The 22,862-nt window shown below is 34.3% G+C and overlaps 1 protein-coding gene across 1 annotated transcript in view; it reads right to left on the bottom strand.

The window, feature by feature from the left end:
• The window catches only part of LOC129220104 (uncharacterized), a 68,810-nt gene extending 47,544 nt beyond the window's left edge, over positions 1-21,266 (bottom strand). The window contains exons 1-9 of the mRNA XM_054854445.1: positions 21,176-21,266; positions 18,137-18,343; positions 14,507-14,640; positions 10,216-10,360; positions 9,395-9,557; positions 8,583-8,860; positions 7,706-7,896; positions 5,898-6,177; positions 3,236-3,383 (exon numbers count right to left, since the gene is read on the bottom strand). Of these exons, the coding sequence (XP_054710420.1) occupies positions 3,236-3,383; positions 5,898-6,177; positions 7,706-7,896; positions 8,583-8,860; positions 9,395-9,557; positions 10,216-10,360; positions 14,507-14,640; positions 18,137-18,343; positions 21,176-21,266 (1,637 nt within the window). The remainder of the gene's footprint in view (positions 1-3,235; positions 3,384-5,897; positions 6,178-7,705; positions 7,897-8,582; positions 8,861-9,394; positions 9,558-10,215; positions 10,361-14,506; positions 14,641-18,136; positions 18,344-21,175) is intronic.
• Between the last annotated feature and the right edge of the window lie 1,596 nt (positions 21,267-22,862).

The following is a 22,862-nucleotide window of genomic DNA, read 5'->3' on the forward strand; positions in this document are numbered from 1 at the left end:
TTTTTTAAAATTCCACTTAAAAAATCCCTTTGCGCGCTGTTCCCGTTGTTCATCAATAAGTGGAAATACTTTAAGAAAACTGCAAAATGTCTATTTTCTTCTACATCTAATATATAGAAAAAGTATTGGACTCTTGCAAATTTTCGAATTTCGAAGGATTCGAATGTTTTGAGGTGTGCCGAGTCCATTTCGACCATTTTTGGAAAATGACTGAATGCGACCAGCTTTTTGTGGTCGCTCTACAGCAAAAACTACTGCATGAAATCGCACGAAATTTGGTACACATGCGCACCTACGTGAACTTGTCCCCATTTCTCTTTGGTGCAAATTCCTCCAAGGGGGGTGGAGCAATGGGACGTTTGAGTTATGCGTGCTTGCTATTCCCCAGGAAGTAATTCTCGGAATCAAACAAAATTCGGTCCAAATGTTGCCCCTAACAGGTACAGGTGCTGATTCAATTTTGGTGTCAATAACTCAAACGGGGGTTGAGCTATACAACTTTTTTTTGTCGTCAATTGCGACTACTGTATCTCAAGAAATAATGAACGGAATCAAACAAAAAAAATTTATCGACACGTAACCCTTGGAGAGTATAAGAGCTGATTGTATTTTGGCGTCAATAACTGAAAAGGGGGTGGCGCAATTGAACGTTCTTTGTTTTCCATTGTGACTGCCATATATCTCAAGAAGTAATGCTACGTTCTGGCTGAAATTTGAAATAAATATCAATCCATATGTAAACAGGCGTTGGTTCGATTTTGATGCCGATTGCTCCATGGGGGGCTGATTTTTTTTCAATAAAAATAGCTTTATAGTTGTACGTAGCCAAAATACCCGGCGTTGTCTGGGTCTGTAATAATTATGAGAAACAATCGCTACTTTTATTCGTTCTCTGCTGTAACAGAAATAACTCAAAACACACGGCTTTGACGTGATTAAAAATAGAGCTTCTTCCTTACCCATAAAAGTAAAATGGCAATAAGTATAAAGAACGAAATAGTACTCTTTTAGAAATGATATTTAAACATATACAAATTTGAGGAATTTCCAAAATATAAAATTAAACTTCACTTGGTTAAGAAGATTCATCTTTTTTTCTTTCTTTTTTAACATAGTCTAAAACCTTTTCTATATTGCTATTGAAGTACAAACTTTTAAAAAGTGTAGCAGCCCGTAATCCCTTACTGTGATTTAAAATGTTATTAAATTTGCGTTAATCGTTTTGGGATACCTTAAATGATACTCCTCCTCATACTTTGTAAAACTGTATGTTACTAATTTCCATCGAAGAGATAGTCGCCAGAGATACTTCTGGTGATTATAAAATGATGCTACCCGAAATGTTTCCAATAAATAGTAAAAATTTGGCAATTGTTTGAAATTGTGTGCAAAGAAAAATTAATGGAAGTTTTTGTGCTGTTTATGGATTTGCTTAATTTAGTTTGTGAATTATTTTACGTGTTAACAAATTTAAAGAAAGAAATATTAAAGTAATGGCGATATTTGGTTACATGGTGAAAATTGAGAGTATGCGTAGTGGTGAGTATTGCATAGTCTTTAGCTTCAAAAACAGCGACAGTTGAAAAAAAAATGCCTTATGCCCTAGCTATTGAAATGATTCCACAAAAAACGTTAAGCTAGATTCCTGCTGATCGATTAAATACCCAGTCAACACAAATAAATAAAAACCCCATCAATTGCCTCAAAGTTGCATTAAAATGGAAAATATTCAGCTAAATCCATGTATTATTTGCCAATCTTGTGCAAAAATCTTACTTCAAGATTTGACTTGAGAAAAGCCTTGAACAGTCACGAAAAGCAAAGATAGTCAACAATACAACAATAGTCGCTATCGACAGGGAGTTGAGATGGTACACTAAATATTGTATTGAGTTGAGGAAAGCCTTGGAACATGGAACTAAAAAGCTTATAACTCGTTTTTTTTACTCTACTTAGAAATTTCGAACAGGTGCCATCTTCAGCAAAAAATCAGAGCTTTCGATGGACATATAATGTTAATATGTGCAAATATTTTTTCATCCCCATATTAGAGAATTTATACGAAAATTGTGTTTTATTGCCCCCCCTAAGGGAGTTTTGCCCCCCATAACTGACGAAAACTACCCTATGTGTTATTCTGATGCATAAGCTATATTATTGTAAAGTTTCATCAAAATCCATTCAGTAGTTTTTGCGTGAAAGAGTAACAAACATCCATACAGACGAACTTTCGCATATATAATAGTAGTAAGATAAATGGAAAAATAAGAAAGATAAATCGTAATAGACTGTCGTCTGCTTATTTCGCGCGATTTTAATTGTTGGAAAGTGACCAGAAAATTGCGACGATTTAAGAGCAGGAATCTGTCACACTTAGCATTATGAGGCGATTCGATTCATGCCATCTCAGATTTTTTTCAAAAAACTACCAATCATTACTTATCTTAATAAAAACCTAAATCCAGAGTTTTTCGTTCTGAAGTTGAGTTGTTCAGTTTTTTATGTACCCCTAAAGGTCAACGCGCGGCAGCAAAAATTGGGCGGATTTATAAGACATGGAACGTGCTGTGAGCCACAATTTTTGCTGAGAACAATTTGCCTCTAAATTCTTTATGAAGGATAGAAGGTTCAAATTTTACAAAATGAATGCTAAATTTGCAGCAAGTTATTGACACACGGTCAATGAAGGTCACAAAAAGTGGCATTTTTTACGTTTTTTTTAGCATTTTTGAGGTCGAAAAACAGATTGCAACTTTCAGTTGCCATCGCAAAAGTATTGTCACTTGAAAGGCAAGCATATGCACTTTGAAAAAATGCGTAAGACAGTATAAAATATTAAATAACTTCGCACTGTCTGCATGACCTGATCTGGATTTCCTTTTGAATGTGCGTAGCGGCTTACGTGTTTTAAGAAGTTGCTATAAACTACTAAGCAACTAATCGTACTTCGTAAAAAGTTATTTCTAGAAAAACTCAACACAGTCGGATTCAGTTTTGAAGAAGTTTTGCAGTTTCTAAGAAACTGCAAGATGCCACTGAAATCATTTCGCTGTAACGAAATTTTGTTGCATCGATATCACGAATGTTTACATTGTATGTATAATTTCAGTTGAGACTTACTAAAGTGTATTTCGTTGTGACGGACTTCTTTAAAACTGTATCTGACTGTACTCAAACCACTCAGAAAGCCTTTCAATTGCTATAGAGAGTACGTACGCATCAGCATTACAAGTACCTGTAAAGATCCTTCTGAATTTCCTTCAAGTTTACCCCTGCTGCTGAATCCAAATTTAAAGATACGGCAACAATGGATGGTCCTCTGATATCTCCAGCGAATATTTTTCGTCCAGTGACAACCGACGGCTGGTCCACGCGAACGACGTCTGTAATAAAAGTTCAAATTTAAAAGGTAAATAACATAAGGTAATTGGATCATTACTAGGGATGTGTCGTTCAAGAACGAACGGGTCAAAAAGAACGAATCCTTAAAATGAACGACCGTTCTTTTTACCGGTGAGCATTTTGGAACATTGTATTGATACTTGTGATAAAATAGCATTTTTTAAAAAATTACATTCATCTTCAAATTTTTAACTCTCAACCATCTCAAATTTTAATTTTTGCAGTGCAGTATAATATATTCATTCGAAACTTTTTACTTTCTGCTTTATTCATCATTTTTCTTGAATTGTTGCAGTTAATTTGCAATTTTCCAGTATATCCATTCAGGGGCGCGCACAGGCGGGGGAAAGAACACCTTTTGGCCCGGGCCTGAAGGGGGGCCCGATGTTGATGAAATATCTGTTGAAACGCAGGGGTAAACACAATGGACGAGGGCCCGTAAGAGTCATTTGTGACGGGCCCCAAAACTTCTGTGCACGCCCCTGTATCCATTAGTAACGTTGGACAACTAACAAAATGTTTGGACATCCTGCTTCCTGCCTCACGCACCAAATCCTTCTCACGCTTTCTGTCGTTAAAATTATTTCTAAAAACATTTTTTTTCCCTTTTTCTGTCAATTCTTTTGTTATCTCTAACATCCCTATCAACTACCATCTGGGCAATTCCACAGGTAACTGACATTTTTAGAGCAAAACTGTATTTTGCAACATTCAAAGCAAAATATACACTCTGCAAACGTTCTTTTATCTTGGATTATTGTATTTTTAAGCTAAATTTAATGGTATAATTGAATTCTTGAAATACATTTTGAATGATTTTTAAAAAAATTATCAAAAGCACTGACTGACATTGAACTTTTTAAAATGCCAGTCTGTTGCCGTGTTTAACAAATTTTTAAAAATCAACGAAAATATATTTCAAAAATTCAATTAGAGCATTAAATTCAGCCTCAAAAATACAATAATCCAGGTAAAAATATCGTTTGCTCAACGTATATTTTGCGTTGAACGTTACAAAATGCTTACTGTTTTGCTCTGAAGATGTCAGTCACTTACCCGTGGAAATTGCCCATCTATTTTGGTTCGGCTTTATTTTTAACTTGGTTTGGCGGCTTACAAGTGGAGTTTTTTTCCTGTTCTCACCGGTACTATGGAATAAATAACCATTTTGAAGCTCCCTAATATTTTTGGGCGAGTGCTTTTTTTAATTATGTGATCCAGCACTTCGGCAGAGCTACTGATATATTTCTTGTTACTTTTTTCGTTATATATGGTCTATTGGTAATATAATTAGTAGGCACTGTATATATAAACAGTGCTGTAGCTGTAAAAATTTCATGACTTATGATTAAATTTTCATGATATGCTGAAAAGGTAACTGCGATTTTTGGAATGGAAAACATATCTTACCATTCGGCAACTGAGAAACATCTTACAAAATGAATAATTGCTTTATACATCTAAACCTGAATAAAAAAAATTTGATTCATTTTTAATAGGCTTATTTTCTTAGGTACTTTGAAGGAAAAATAAAAATTTAAAAGAATATTACTCGGCTAATGAAACATTTCGAATGTCGTGCAGAGAGATCACACGAAACTTTAAATGAACGAAGTCTTTCAAATAAACGAGTTGAATGAACGATCCTCTGATGAACGGATCATCAAAAAGAACGACACTGTCCACCTCTAATCAGTACATTAATACGTAAGCAAAAGTTACTTCGTTAAAAATTGCAGACAGTGATACGCGACAGTGAAAACCTTTTTGTTGACAAATGTTAATATTTAAGGAAGAACTTGAGAAAACGATTATGGTTCTATCGCAAGTTTTATTTTTATTTGAGGGAGGGGCGAAATGGGAATCAGAAATCCAGTCATATAACATGTCTGAACGGTTGGCGAACAAAATTGTCATTTTTCGGAATTTTATTGAAGGAAATTACTGTTACCCACTCATTTTAACTTCTGAAACCTATTTCAAAACATATTACAAACTGTTCGTTACCCGTTGGCGAGAAGTGGGGGGGGGGGGGAGGAGGTTCAATTCAAAGCTCGGAATACCCGACTGTAAATGTATAAATGCCCATAAAGCAGGCTACCTATCTTAGATCAATTTTGTCAAATACAGAGTTAATGTACACCGTATTCGAACTAAGATGACCACCCAATCGGTCAATTTACACAAGTTTTACTGTATCCATAAATCTAGTTTAAGCTATTCAACTTGAAGTAACTAATTCTTTACTAGAAATATTGATTTAAAAAATGCGTTCCTTAGATTTCAACTCTAGTTTCTGATAAATGCCCCAGGTACATACAAAATTTCAAAAACCGCCATAGAAACACATCCTTAAAGTTTTTTTTTACATTTGTCAACTTTAAACGCTAAAGTAAATAAATTTCATAAAATTAACTTAATTCAAAGGCTAAAAATCAATTTAATTAAAAAGCTTAAAATTTCATTAGAAACCTAAAAATTTTATGAAATATTACCTGGAATAATTCTTTCGATTTCGGTTATCAATTGCTCCAGGTCTTCTATCTCCTTCTCCAGTCTTTCGGTACCCTTCTTATACTCTTCCATTGTAAGATTCGAACCTTCCCATTCAACAACAGTTGGTTCTACAACTTCACTAATCTCTATGCTATCTGATACTACTACGTTATCGAATGTCTGGAAGGCTGTAATTACCTGGTCTCCTTTGGAACGAACTGCATTCGCCAACACTTCTTTGATGGTTTTTACTTGCTCGGCTTGACTGTCAATGCGTGCCTGTAAGAATTAGTAGTTTGAAGTAGAATAGAATATTTTACACGTTTCAACAAGACACTTTCATAATGTAACTGCATTTTTTAAGATTGCTTATTCATTCCTAAGCGATCTCTGTACGTGAAGGGCAAAGATTATTTTCTAGAATAAATATTATTCGTTTATTAGAACATTGCAAATAGGATTTGGTTTATTATTTTCCATTTTAATGGCACTTCACTGAAATTTATTGGCTTTTATTTTTGCGCTGATTGGGCACTTGCTTATTATCCTTCAATCGATCAGGAATCGAGAAAATAATTTTCCAAAAGGATTTCAGTAGCTTGAGGCCCTTGGCAATTTTCTCAACTGTCGCCGTTTTTTGAAGCTTTTACGATGCAACCAAAACATCGCCATTAAAAGACTCTTTAAAACTTCTATTAATGTGCAAAATAATCCGCCAATTAAATTAGGCAAATCGGTAAACAGCACAAAACTTTCATTGGTTTGTCTTTTTGCACAGCTTCAAACAATAGCCAAATTTAACTACTTGTTTTGAAAACATTTCGGTTTAAAGTTTTCAGCGTCATTTTATGGTCACCAGAAGTGTCTCGGCTATTGATGACCAGAGGAAAATTAGGGACAGGCCGCCGTTTTCCAAAGTAGATAGGGTGACAATTGATGTTTAATTAAGTCATTTGAACAATTATTGTCACCTGCTGCAGGCGGCATTGAGTCACCGCGGGTGGCGAACGAGGGTTGGCGAGTGAAACGAGTAGGGTGTGTGAACCCTATAGTCTACACTATTAAAACCTGTGCGTGTGTTACCCCATCTCCTACGGATTGTCAAAGCCTACCAAGTAAATACTGGTATCATTGGATACAAGACGCCTAGAGAAAGCCATTTCGCCCTGTCTCACACCTCTAAAGCTTAAGAGGCCGGCTTTCCAGGACGTCCATGAATAAAAAGCGTTAAAATCATCAATTGTTACACGCCGCAGGAGAAATTGAGTGAACTCAGGGATCACGGAGCCTCTAGTTATTAAAAATTTATTATTTTAATTTTTGATTAAAAAAATAACGTTGTTTCTATTGTATTAATAGTTCCTTGTATAGTGTTACTTTTTATAATTGTAAGAAATTGCTTTCTTATGACTCATTTTCCCCAAATACTTGGTAAATATGAAAGTCAATAATTGAATGGAAAATTTGTGTCGAATTTTATATTAAAACTTGCAGCAGGTATATTTTTCTAATATATACAATCATACAAGCATTATCCCGCATATATAAAATAAATCGTTTAAAACCAATGCAATTGATGTATAAATATTTATACCCGTGGATGCACAACACATACAGGATCATGGATATTTTAATTCTCAAGAAAAGAGGATGCAATATGCAAAAGGTTGGGACTCGCTGCCCTTTTTTCATGTCTTTGAAAGTTGAGATTTGACCATCTATGTCCGGGCTACTCAGATCTCAAAAGATGCAAGTTTAATACGGCTAGCTAAAAACACGGAAAAATATTTAAAAAGGAAACTATTACTTTGATATCTTTCATTATCTTTGTCATTTCTTCACCAGCAGACAGAATAGGATCTTCTATTTCTTTGAAACTTGTCTCAACGATGAACGCCAGCATGTTGGACCTCATGTCAGAAAACACGAGAACTACCTTACTCTTGTAGGCGAACGAAGTCGCTGAACCGGGCTGAGCTGTGAAACTGGGCGGAAATCCTGGAAAATAGGTAAAACGTTTTATCAAGTTTAATTTTATAGTAGAGAAATATGGTTGAAATGTAAATTACGCAATAACCACACGAAGTTGATTAAAATAGTAATGTCATTCCTCAATCATGTATGTAAAAATGAAAATGTTCCAATAGGTCAGCTAATTCATAGAACTAAAGATTGGGTAGCAACTTGGAAGTACCTCCTGTTCTAATTAAATTAGAAAACCATTTCCCAAGACAGTTCGAATGTGCTGTATAACTCAGATGAAATGACTAAGTTGTAGCTTGGAGATAATGTTTCCAGTTTTTTTGTATTTCAAATAAGATAAGCAATTTTAGAATTATGACTGAAATATGAAGTCATGATCTATTTGCTAGGTATCATTTAATTTCTAACACTTTCTAGCTATGACTCAATAAACAGCAAACTTTTGTAGTCTGAGTTAATAGTATAAGATTAAAAGGTCGAAAAATTTTGTTCTGTATCATGAAACTTCAATGATGTGCCAGTACTGGTTACCTCATTTATATGCCATCACGCATCAGTTATGTAAGCTAACTTTGTGCTAGTTTTGTGGCAAGAAAGAGCATTACATTTAGATTTTAAATTAACAATTAGCATGGTTTTTTTTTCGAAGTTAATTTGTGTCACTTCTATGGCAAATTTATTTCAAGAAACAGAATACGTACCAGATTGAGCAGGAACGAAATTTTCCCCAACTCCACTGTAAATATAAAGATCTATTTTGTCTCCAATGAACAGCAGAAGGACATCATCTCGACACGTGGATAGAACAGCGGCATAGACTTGTTTTACTGCAGTTAACGGAAATATTTGTTTCAGGGAGAATTCTGCAGGGGTCCAGCTGTACAAGCTCTGTTCCGTGTCCGCAGCAACAACCAAATAATGGGTAAATCCAAGCCTGAAGTATCCCAAATCAGTAACAGTACCCATGGCAAAGCTCAACCTACACATAAAAATCTTGTCAATTCAGTCTTTTATACATGTTCAACTTTCGTTCTCAGAAAAGCGAGTATAAGTCAGTTAAAGTATAATTCAGAAAAGTAAAAATATAAAAACCATTGCTTGTTGTTTAACAATTTTACAGACACCCCTCGCGAAAGCCAGGAAGAATTCCGGCTAGAGTAATTTAGAAATGGCACCGTCAAATTACATCTATTAACAGCTCGACATAAGAAAAAATATCATTGTGCTGAAGAGTGAAATAAGAAGTAACGTCAAGAAGCACAAATTGCAGATTACTGCTGCAATTTTTGCTTTTTGACGTTATTTCTTATTTCAGATCTAAACATGGATTGTCAATGCTTAATTACCGATTTATTACTTAAAAATCGGTTCCAAGCTATAAGTCTTCTGTAGGATCAATATAATTTTGTTGTACTTATCCAGACATTTGAACGGATTACTTTTTGAATCAGAATTTAAAAATATCAATTCTTAACTGCATAAGTTCAGATAATGTCAAATATTATAAATTTACCTGTCGAACAGTAGGTGCGTCTGAGCAAATTGGTCCATTTTGTAAACTTCAACAACATTGTGACTACACACTGCAACATAACCACTTCCGTGAATCAAGAAAGTTTCCAAGTCCATAGCATAAGGAAAGTGAACTTCAATGTAATGATTTAATTCACTGCTCCCTAGAAGACATTTTTTAAATCAAGAGCCATGCATACTATTGCACAGATAAAAACAGATTAAATTAGGTACCTATTCAATGACATCAGTAGTTATGACGACGCATTCAGCGTTTACTCGTAAAGTGTATCTTAGATGAAGACCTGAGCGCCACTACTATGCTGCTGTGGGTATGTATAGGGCAATAACTGTAAATTTAATTTTTTTTTGTCACATATTGTACGTTAGCTACATTTTACAAGTTTGTGAATTTGGTTTTCACTGAAAAGAGCGCGAAAAACACGTTCCAACATTTTCCTATTGTTAGTGTGGAATCCAAAATACGTTTCTTCAAACATCTCAAAAACTCCTTTCTGCAGACATTTCCGTTTACCTGCCTACGGCAGCATGCTACTATGGAGCAGTAATATAAACAAACGCCGGTTATTGCAACTTGCGGTTTAAGGAAGATTTCTCTATTTAATCTCCGTCAGCCAGTCGCACCTCAAAAAGCTATCTCGACTACACTTCTTTGGTGTTAATTGAAGGTGATGGCAAGCGAGTTCCATGCTGCGGACTTTCACACAATTTTACCATTTAACTCAATTTATCACCAAAGATTAGTAACACGTAAAGACCCAGCAGAAATAAGTTTCGAGTGAAATGAGTTGCGAAACTTACCATGACGCCGATAAATTATTTGGCTAACATCAGTTGATTTTATGAGTACAACGAGAGATCCTCCAAACTGCGACTGGACATGAGAAACTTTTATTGCTACGCTTGCTCCTGTCGACAGGCTCATTCCTATATCTATTACTGCTACCTGTAATATAAAACAAGAATTTTATGTCATAGGATACAATTAAAATAGTCTGAGTATTTGATTTCATATTGGTGTGTGTAGGACATGGACGCCGCCGCCCAGGAAGAGCGGATTCCGGTGGACAGTTCAGCTGGTAGAGGTTCAGGACCAGAGGAGCAGCACCTGCAGTTGCCGGTGGTGCTCGCAGAGGACCCGAGTCGTAAAATCACAGGAACACCAAAATCTGTCACATGAGGTTTCTTAGCAATTCTTCATCGCTCAAAAAGTTATCAAAATAAAAGTAAAATCTGTGTGAAATGTTTTGTTTACTTAAGTAAAATAAATCAATTTTTTACGCGGACAGTGGAAAAATCTGGGAACCAGTCGCATTTCTCCGCGAACCGGTGCCAGAAGCCAGCCCTTATTTCGATTTTTTTCAAGGGGGGGGGCGCAACGGGTGTGTACTCGCTGCAAAATGAATCCGAAAACAGTAAAAGCACTCCCACTTTTAGCAAAAACATTAATTTTTCAAGCCAACCAGAAGTGGTAGGGAATCTCTGGCGCTAAAGGGCAACCACTTTTTTTAAATTAATGAACTCATTTCACTGCTACCACAGTGTCAATGCGAGAAGACTTCACTCTCTACCTCCGGGACAATGTTTTCACTCGTAAGGTAGAACATTTTTTTCGCTTCGATGAACAGTCCATAAGATTCGTTTGCAATTTTTATGCAGTTGACATATTTTTGGGGGGTGTTGGATTAGGCAAATTCAAGAACAGCTAAAATGAGACAGAAAACATTTCTATCTTTAAGTTATATTTGAAGTGCTCAGGGCACTAGACGCAAGCACTGAGCGACCTATAGCTACTTACTATAAGGAATGTCTAATTAAACTTTTAAAGACCATAAGATCCGAAAATGAGTAAAGGAATGTTTTTTTATACATAAACTAAAATTGGCGACTCGTCAACCTAACATGTGTGTCAAGGTTTGTGAAAATTGGTTCTGTCCATACTGTGCAAATTGATAGGACACTTGTGTATAGAGCAAGCAAAGCTATAAATATTTTGCAAAATTTAATTAGTTAATTATTAAACTCGGGAATATTCGGGCACAACCTACTATTAATCTTCCGTTAAAAAGTAATCTTAAAAGTAGAAGCAGGACGGTATGATTGCAGACGTAAAGATGTCCTTTAAATATCTGCAATGTTTAAAAAAAATAAATTTGATTTGCTAATATGAAAAATCCGATGGCTCAAATACACAGAAAAATTGAATTATTTGTATCCGATTAATTTTAAAACAAATTGACTTCATAGGGTGAACAGACAACTGAAGTGAAAACTCAATATGAAAAAACATTCAAATTGACTCAATCTAAAGATTTCACGCTCTTTTCTGCCACTAAGTAATCCACATAACTGGTGCGTGGTGGCGTGCAAACTGTGTAATCAAAAGTAAAGAAATCAACAAGTTTTAATTTAGAATGGAAATTTACGAATTATATACTGTTAATTTCGATTGCAAAAACCCACCGTGAACTATAACACCATAAATGCATTGTGAGTACTGTGGTATTTGAGAATAAATCAGATAAATATTGTGTAAAACCTTAATTTTTTCCAATGTTACCATTTGTATATTCGCTTTTTTGCCAGAACGCGATGTTTTTCTCATGGTGTTCAAGGGGTTGAGCGACGAATTCTCGGTTGCATATAAACAACCTTTACTCAGTTAGGGACCTGGTCATACATTTCAGACTCCTGAATGGTCAGCCAAATGCATTGGCCATGTTTTTTCCCCCCCATCCAACGCATGTGAACGGATTTCGTTCCTCAGAAATTTTGAATTCGTTTCAATGAGAGTGCTTTTAATCGCCTCTCCCTTCAATGTCTAGGTAATCTAGTTTCGAAATGAAACATTAGAAGAGCACTCAAAACAAACTATAAAGCGTTTATGTGTTCGCCAATCAGCAGTCTTAGAATTTTTACATGGTCCCTAGCCAAGTAAAGATTGTTTAGATGCTTCTCTCTCGGTTAAAGGATTAATATTTGGCACAACAGCCAATTGTGCTAAATAAATTTTTAGAAAGCTACAACGAAGTGTTTCATCACTTATCAAGGGATGTTATCTTACCATTTGACATTTGTTGCTTTTCACACGCAGAAGCATACAATATAAAATATAATTATGCACATTAAGTAAAAATCAAACATCTATACGAGTTAATGGATCTTTACCGACATGTTTGGCGAAGATGAGCGTTGTACTTTAATTTAGGTACAAAAGACGCGACAGAAAGAACGACTTAAATGTAACAGGGTTATTCTCGAGGGAGGTGCATGGCGTCTAGTGTGCCATCGAAACTTTCAGCCGGTAATGATTTAAAAGGTTTTTTGGCCTCATTTTTTGGAAGAGCTTTTTTTCTAGGGGATGCGCCATCACTTTCGGGTAAGGGGGACATCCCAGGAATTAGTAATAGCGAAGAGTTTTTTCCAATGGAAAAAAACAACAACCAAGGGTTGATTATTAAACAACTTCTGCCTGTATTGTTTTCTTATCTTATCGTCCGTCTCACCATTGTTAGATCTCGGAAGAGGGGGAAAAAAACTATGAATTCCTAAGAAATGGGAATGGCAGTAAAAGCAATCACAAATACAGACTTCCGTAGTTGGCGGCACATTAGTGGGGATTTTAGCTTTTTACAATTTGTCTCCAGCTTGTGTTTGATTTGTAAAACAAAATACAGCGATGCTACGTGAAATAAATTTGTTTCGTCAATGCTTGATCTAGTAACCCTAATTTCTCTTTTTTACCGATTTTGAAGTGTACTTATCCAAAGACGAAGGCCAACAACCGTGAAGTACCCTATACCAATTGCACAGATTTAGGCAGCTGAAAATATTAGATTGGGTTTCTAACTGCAAATACGTTTTAAAACACCTAAAATAGAAATACATATAAATGTTTTTAAAAAATCTTACAGTAGCAAACACATTTTTGAAAGAAGTTCAATCTAAAAGACTTAATTTCCAATAGACAACAAATGTTTTCTAATTTATATTTTTTATTGAAATAAAGCGCATATTTTTAGATTGACGAAGGAGAGGAAAAAGTTAAAATTTATCCGAAAACTTGAACCTGAAATTTCTGCTTATTGGCAACCGCTCTAATTATAAGCCGCATCTTAAATTTACTTTTATTATTAACGCCTCTACAAGCATGCTTCACGATATGAAAATCTGAAATACGCACAAAACTTTTCAACAAGCGTGGTATTTTTCAAGCGCGTATGTATTTTTAATGAAAATTTAAATTCGTTTTTCATTTTACACTATGCTAAATTTATTGTTTCATTTTTTCAAATTCAATATTTCCGGCATTCTAAATATTAAATACCAAAACAGTACATATTGCTATTATGTTATTTATCCTAAGAAAGTAGTTGTTGTACTATAATGGTTTTCAGTTTCCGTACATTCTACTCATGTGAACTGAATTTCATTTCTATCCAATGGCGCCGTGTCACAAATGTAGCAGTCACGGAAACAAATGCACATGATAAATGTTTTGCATAGTTCTGCGATTGTCAGGGGCCCCAAAAATAAATTGAAACCGGCCTCCCAAACCAGTAAATTCACCATTGCTTCTGTTGGAAATTGTCCAACATAGCCGAGTTGCAGCTTCGACGTTAAAAATGAGTTATTCAACAGTCACATTAAATATACTAAATAGGTACAGCTTAAGTAAAAATCAACATACTGGGAATTTGACATCAAACTTTAACACAGAAAAATGCCTTTTCCTATGAGGAAACTAATTTGCATATATGTCACAACAATGTTCCTCTTGAAGACTTGAAAAATTTAATGCCCGTAATTAAAATATACGAACTGCTTTTTTTGAAAAATATCAAGCAATATTTCCTCCTTTAGCTATTTTCCCAACTTAAACCCATATTTTGAGTCCGTTCTTTAACTGCGCCTTTACACCACCTTCAGCAGTTTTTACTAGAACAGTAAAAATTTTATTTTTCTTTGAAAACCATCAAGTAGGTCTTAGACAAAAACTTTGCCTAAAGAATGATTTTAAATTCAGAGCAATAAAATGGGCTTTGTCATTAAACAGCTCAAAATGAAAATCAACCAATTAATTTTTACTTACTAAAACAGCTTTGTTCCCAACTATTTCGTAAGTGTTGATCAAGCTTGTTTTCTGGTTTTCTGTCAGAATCGCTACATAAAAATATTCCAAATTCTTCACGAATCTTGTGAAAGTAGTAACATCCTTTACAGCGGCTGGAAAAATAAAACATTGAGATTTAAGCTAACGTACTTTTTAAACTTTATATGATAAATCTGCAGCGTGGAGCAACAACCAATGTTCTGAGCAAGTTTAGTTTATGTTGAAATATGCAGGGGTGCCCATTCCCCCCCCCCAACTTCAATGGTGCAAATCCCCCCCCTCCCCCCCCCCATTTTTCTCAATTCTTCCCCTTTTACTTTTTAGCTCTTTTTTTTTACTTTTTTTGAATGTTTTTTTAATTTTTAGTTCTCTTTTTTATTTTATTTACTTTTTAAATATATTTTTTATTTATTTATAACTTTTTTTTTTGGAAAAATTCTGTGCTAAACTAAATAAAACGAACAGAATAAATAAAACAAATTTAAACTAAAAATAAATCCATAAATTAAAATACATTAAAAAAATTAATTTAAATAAATAAATTAAAAAATCCGAAAAAATTTTGATGGCGCAACTTGCGCCATACCCCCTGTGGGCACCCCGGGAAATGTGTCCTGAAACAGTTAATATTTGCTGCTGAATCGACTAATGTAATGCAACTCAGTACTATTGAGTTATGGTATTCACAATTACCTCCACCCCATCGCAATTTGTACTCCTTCATCCAGGAGATTGGCTTCTCCTTTTTAATTTAGTTTTCGTGTCGTCAAAATGTAATTTTGTCCCTTGCCTTGTTATTCAAGGTTTTTTGTCAACATATTGTCTCATACGTTTTTAAAAGTTTACATGTTTTTTTATTAGTTATTTAAAACTACTGACGTTTATACCTCGCTCCCCAAAACATGTTTAATTTTATTATAACCTGACTTTATATTTCTGTATAAATTTTAAACTAAAAAATCGTTTGGCGCAGTATAGCCCTCAAGGGCTCTTGCGCCGTTAAAAATAAACCAACCAATCACAATTACCTCAGCGGTGTTCCCATAGGGTATACTCCATATACGCCGTATACTCTCAAACATTTTTTAGACATATAGCGTATACCCTCAAGCTTCATAAATTTTCATATTATGACATACTATGTATATGATCACATACACAAATTGTGCATAATGGATTACTGGGAGTATACACTCAAAGAAATTGCTGGAAACATTACTGAATTACCTGAATCCAAGATAATCTTTGATTTTTCAACAATCAGTATTTTATTCACAGCTAAAATCAGCAATGTAACTTAATTCAAGAATATTAAACTAGCTTAAAATTATGTGTAGGTTCCAAATGGGGGCAAGGCAATCTTTCAGTGCCCAAAATTTCGCTCAGTTTGGGCAAAAAAGTTGGAGCCACAAAAAACAAAAATATAACATTTGAATTATAAGGAAAGAAATCAGTTTAATTATAATTAAAATATAAGCAAAATTCGTATCAAAGAGATTCACACCCGTCAGGGTATAACTGGTGATCTCTAGGATCAGATAATACGACGCATATCCATGAAAAAAATGATAATTAGGATACGGTTATAAAGATAGATATATCCAATTTACACCCGTAAACTTATAACGATTATATTTACAGCGTAGACCGTTACGGTTTTTTTTACTTTTTATGAACCCTAAAGGATGGAAATCGGTAAACTTTAAATTTTGTATTTAATGAAAGTTTGACGCTTAAAATAATCTATACACAGTAGCTCTCAAGAGTGTTCGTACACCAACGACTTTCAATGAAATAGGACTATCCATTGGTTAGAATTAATATTTCGGAATAGGTATTTAATTATAAGATGTTTGATCAATTTTCAACAAAACTACATGACATTTTTTTGAAAAATACTAAAACTTAATTTTTTAAAAATCAAAAACCAAAAAGTGCTGAAAATTCTCAAAAAAGTCTTCGTACACTTTAAAGAATGTCTATTATATTATTGAATAATCTAATTTTTTATTAAGTTATTTAGTAGAATATCATGCAGTATCAACAACACCTTTTAAACGTCTGGGAATAGATTTCATTCTTTTTTCTCTCTGAGTAAGTGATCAACCACACTTCGAACCTTGAAGTTTCTAGCTCTATTTTCGTTTCAACGCCGTATTTTCGTAATCTAGCCTCCAGATATCTCTAAATATGTTACATTAAGTTAAAATCTGTAGATTGAAGGGGTATTTTCTAAACTTTAGGACAATTTTTGAGGCACTAGACGCAAACGTTGAAAACCGTGTGCTTCTTATCGTTACATTGATAAAAAACGAAGTTTTTTCCGATAACCAAATTTTCGGCTAAGAGTTTAAAATTCGTTTTTAAAATATTTAAATGAACAGCATGATTCATTATTTCATCAAAAATTTCCAAACTACTAAGTCCTGGTGCTGATATGCACCCTCACACAAGAACACCTTCACTGTCCTGATTAATTGCTCCAACTAAGTTCTTAAGATTAAATTCCTAATTTTTTCTTATCTTCTACTTACAGTTATAGAACAATTTAACCAAAAATGTTGAATTCATTTCTATCTGTAAGTGAGACGTAATTCCAAAACGTTTTGAGCTTATTTATCATTGATTTTGCGACGAAAAGCGAAAACTTTCTGTTTTTCTCACGGCCGAGAAAATTTCTGCGGGAAGAGGTCCCATTTAATCCAGCTAATCAGAGAACTTTGCGAACAATTTTAGGTGAAAATTAAGTTTTCACCTAAAAAAATAAGTAAAAATTTTCATTTAACTCTGTAGAAACTTTTACAGCAATCAAATGCGTATTTTTCATAATTTTTTTAACTGTAAATCTTCGATCACGCTTTGTCAACTTCGCCGGTTGACCTTTTCTTACCTTGTTTTCGGTCCGATTATTTTCTTTAAAGCATTTTACTATAGAATGGAATAAAGTAACTAATTTAGAGACATTTCAAACCAATTTACCACTAATTTGAGGAAAAAATTCAAATTTCGAATGGTGTTTTTCGAATGGTGTGGGTTAGGAATAAATAAACAAAAAATTAAAGCCAAATGACTTAAGGGTCAACACAATGCAAAAATAAAAACTATATATGATAAATTTTAATCATGAATTTATTCGAAAATATTTGAGTGTACGAAGACTTTTGTGGCGTATTATTTCTCCGTCTCTTCGTTTTGACTCATTTCAAAAAGATCCGTCAATATTTTTGAAAAACTACAGGGTTTTATTAAGAATGACATAGGAATGATGTGAAAAAATATTGGACTTCATATTCGAATTCAGTGTAGGTGCTTTTTGTAGGAAAAAACTTTAAAGTCTGCTTGATTTAAGCCTTGAAAAAAAAATGAAATAAACGAAAACTAACGATTTGAAACTATAGAAGCGAAAATTTGTTCTCTTAATAAATATTAAAAACAACGAGCTAGATTTATCTTCGCTGTCATAGTAATCTGAAAAATCAGAGCAACACCAACTTTGATCAAGTGTGGTAATAAGCCCCCCCCCCTCCCTCAGCGCGATTGCTCAAAAAACTGGCCCACTTTTTAAAAATTTAGTGGCACTGGTTGTTGCTTCCAAGCCCTCATACTTACTGGAATAATCTGTGGAGAAGTTAAGAATGGCGTCATCCGCATTAAAACCAAAATGTTGCTCTTGGAAGTCTTTCACAATGTTGATAACTACGTGGTGTGTCGATTTTCCAAGCACGTAATCTGTATTGTTGAATCTTCTGTAGCGATATTGGGAAAGATTTCCAGATTCGTACACAGGAATCTGCCTGATATTTTCAATTACGAGCTCTGAAAGAAATAGCGCACAGAAGTTAACGTGAAATTCGAAAAAAGTAAATTTCAAAAATACAAATAACGAGCTGATGTGTGCATCACATGACTTCCTTTTACGTCAATTTAATGATAATAGCACTTTGGAGTAAGTGAGGAAACATTAAATATTTTCACCCCAAGTTTCTTACGAACCGAAGCAAAAAAAAAGTTTCACTTTTATTTCCCCATTATTGGTAATTTTAATGTGATTGAGTGAGTAACTCTTTAAATATCACCAACACTGGCCGAATTAAAACCAGACTTAAAAATTGAAAAGAAAAAAAAATCCGCCAAATTTTTTTCGCCAAGTTGGCGACAAAACTTGGTGACCGAAAGACTGGCGATATATCGCCAAGTGTCCGACAAATTATAACTCAACTTTGGTTTACATCGAAATTAACAATGGTTTCCCCACAAAAAGGGGCAAAAGACCCCCTTAGAAACATCCAAATGCAACCAAAAGGTACACAACTAGACCTCACTAGGCGTCTACGTACCAAATTTCAGCTTTCTAGGACATACCGTTCTAGAGTTATATGAGATACACACATACATACGGACGTCACGAAAAAACTCGTAATTAACTCGGGGATCGTCCAAAATGGATATTTCGGGCGTCTGTACGTTCCTAGACATGTATCCACGTGTGGTCGAGTTGAAAAAAAAAATCAACATTCATTCGAAGGTGAGCAAAACGGAAATTAAGGCCGATTTCAGTGAAAAATTTTTCGCGAATACAATACTTCCTTTTTTGTAAAAGTAAAAATGGTAAAAAGGGAGACTTGAAAATGTGAATTTTGAGTATGTTTATACTCCGTAGTTACGTTTAATTCGCCATTTTTTCTCGTATTTAAGAAACGTGCTTGACGGTTGATTTACATGTTTCCTAAGTATTTCGATTCTTAGCACCCCAAGTTATCCTCGACGTTATGTAGCAACTGCTTGCAGCCGCTTAGTCGTAGCGCAGATACGAGTCATGTAAAAAGATTGTTTATATTGTAAACCATTTAACTCTATGATAAGTAACATTTCATGAATCAATAAACACGTTAGGTTTATATAGCAGTGCAGTTCGCGGGTTTTAATGTAACGAATTTATTTTTTATAGGCATTGGTGTTACTATTTTTTTTTCTACTGATGCAGAATGAAATATTTAAGTTAAAACGAAAACCTTACTCTTGACAATATGTAGTGTTAACTGATTTACAGACCAAGCGTCATTGATATTTAGTATAGCTTTGAAATTAAGGCATAGAATTATATTTGATCAACGAACTTCACAAACCTCGAGAGTACATTTATCACCAAAAGAAATAGTCTATTTTAGAAGATGCACTCTCTGAAATCTAACACTCGCTTTCGGAAATTTCTCAATCTTACTTTCGGCGTTTCTTATCTCTAGGTTCAAAACTCATTCTCAGACGCCACGAAATTGCCTTCAATTTGACGAAAAGTCTATTCTGAGCATTTTTAACGAAGCAATTTCATTAAATGCGAAGAAAATCTAATTGTCCACGCGTTTTCGAATGTGTGGAACTAACTGTCTAATCCTTTTTCTAATGCAGTTCAACTTGTCGGAGAGTCGAAGTATATGAACCATCCTGATTTATTTTCAGGGGTTAAAGAAAAGCACTCAGAATATCCCAAACACTTCTAATGTTCCCTTACGGCTTGAATCCGGCTGATTTTTGAAATTTACCTCAGTAATTATACCATATTGATTTTACATCTCTTAAATTTCAATTGAAAATTTTAAACATACATGTATGCTTAAAGCAATTGCCCTGGAATTGTTCGATTCCCTGGAATCTTTAACCAACTTCCATGTTTGGAGGGGAGATAAGAGTTACGGAAGAATTACGACGTCACAGAGGGAAAATAGGGTGCAAAGTATTAGAAATTCGGAAGATTTCCACATTCAGTTAAAAACTAATGACTTGGAATTATTTACTGACGCAAAACTAGGCTCGAATTTAGACTCCGCAAGTTCTCGTAAGCTGAGATTTTCTTGGGGGAAGTAGTTTTTACGGGCGAAATGTTTCGAGGTTAATTTCTTTCGAACAGGACGTGAAAAAAATTCTTTAAAACTATTTTCAGTTTATAGCATTTCCTGATTATATGCGTTTTATCTTTTCCATGCACATCCGAAAATCAATTATTGCAATACCTTCGATCGGGAACTTAGTGCAAAATATAAAATCCTCCTGAAATATACAATCTCAACATTCGTTATACTCCAAACTGATCAGCATTGTTTGTCTAACTTACAGCTAATTTAGTGTTTCAAGTCCAGTAACAAGTACGATTTAGCTACTGATAAGATTAATTCCGGGAGACGAAGAACTAAACGATTTCATTTGATAAACAAGACGTGAGATAAAACTTAAAAAAATATACACGTTCATAAAGTTAGCACTATTATTGCACATGTGGCGATCACTATAGTTTTGGACCTGCTTTATGATCACAAGCCAGCAGTCTTTTTGCAAAGAATTTAGAACATTCTAAGCTGATGTACATTGTTCAGATTTAACATCTCTACGTTTCTCGACGTAGTGAACTCTAAACAAAAATATTCTATTTGAAAATATGAAGCATACTCGGTTGAAAGAACTGGTAATTTACAAGTTTTATATAAAAATACTGGGCGATGCAAAATTCACTCGCGGAGGACGGTAACCCAACTCTGCGCAATCTTAACATTTTTACTTTCCCTCAGAAGAAATAAACTCGCAAAGTCAGGCTTCATATTTTCAAAGATGAGCGATACCTTAAGAAGTCTCGAAATTAAAATTACACTTCCTTACCTTCTCTGTTGCCAACACCGGTTTTAGGAGTAAAAGACCGCATGAAGTCAGAGGGCATTTCAAATTCCGGAGGTGCCTTTAGACGAGACATTTCATCCGAGTGTTGGCCAATTACTTCATAGGCAGCTTTCTCGAGCATGTGTTGGAAAACATCTACGTCAAGGTAGCCCTATACAGAAAGGAAAACTTAAATTGGTGTAAATATTGCAATAATAAAATTACAAAAAAAAAAAGCTGCTTAAACCATTTTTCTCCTTCAAAAAACAAGTTATGCAATGAATTAAATTTTTGCTTGAAGCTAAAAAAAATTCTAATTTTGTCCATTCGACGCTAAATAAACTAGATAAAAGTGCTTGAAGATTCAGATTCGCAGCGAAACTCCATTTAAATATTTTTTTCAAAAATATACAGTGCGAAAACTAGCGCAAAAAGTTCGTCCAAAACTACCCCCCACCCCCACCCCGCAATGCCAACTTTCCATTACATCAATAAACTTTTTTTTATAACAGCTAATATTTCATTTAACTCCAGCAGAAGTCTTTGGTCCAGATTCCACAGAAATCTAGAATTCCTTACCCCAGGGGATAGGGAATCCTCTACAGGCAGGGTTGGCCGGATTGGACCCAATTGGGTTGGACCCAATATGTTTTTTTTTTTGAAAAAACCCATTATTTAGCCCACTTTTGGGTTTTTTAAAATTTTCTGAGAACTTTTTTTTAAATAATTAATTTAAATACTTTTACAATTTAAACTTCTTTTTTATTTCTTCACAATAGGCAATGGACATAAAAAATGAATTTTGAACTTTAATAGTATTTCTTAACTCTTCAGGGCATTAAAAAATGCTTCAAAGATTTTAAATAAATATATTTAACTTTTTCTTTCAACTGGTCAATAAGGAACTCAAATTATCTTGACTAAGTCCTGTCACGTCAGATTTTCTCGGTATTTGCAGATTGTACAAAGGATACTACTTGAGCTAAAAGGCTCTCATGTGAATTATTTTCTGCAAACCAACACGTCACAAAACTCGAATAAACAAGGTATATTTTTTTAGAAATTAACAGGTTTTACAAATGGTCGGACAGAAAACGGAATAGGATGTACAGTATTTTCATTATCTTACGAAAAAGTTTAATATTTCTTACTCTGTACACAGAAATAGAAAAACAGGCAACATAAAATTCAGGGAAATGTCTTAATTTAGCTGGAATTCAGTAAAAAGGGATTTAAACTACTTGAGGTTCTACAGCAGTTTTGCATAACAAAATGAAATACAATAAAGTAAAATACAAAAAAAAAATATGTCGCAATAAAAAAAACGATCAAATAAACAATAGATTTTATCACTCAAGAAGTAACTTTGCCTTAACTGTTGGTAATCATGGAAACTAAAAAAATCTGAAACTTCACCATTCTTGAATTTTGTCGTCTTTTATACCTTTCTTCAGAAAACGCTGAATTTTCCAGCTTTTTTTATCAAGACAATTTTTGTGCTTTGTCCATATACTTATGCTACTATATGCTACGAGTACCCCACCTTTCCCCTAAAAAAAGAAAAAACCCACATTTCTTTAAAAAACCCAGCTTTAGTTGGGTTTTTTTGGGTTTTATTTAAAAAACCCAAAAAACCCTGGGTCCATGGGCTTTTTAAAAAAACCCGGGTTTTTGCCAACCCTGTCTACAG

Source organism: Uloborus diversus, chromosome 4 (assembly GCF_026930045.1).
Source record: "Uloborus diversus isolate 005 chromosome 4, Udiv.v.3.1, whole genome shotgun sequence".
Taxonomy (NCBI): Eukaryota; Metazoa; Arthropoda; class Arachnida; order Araneae; family Uloboridae; genus Uloborus; species Uloborus diversus.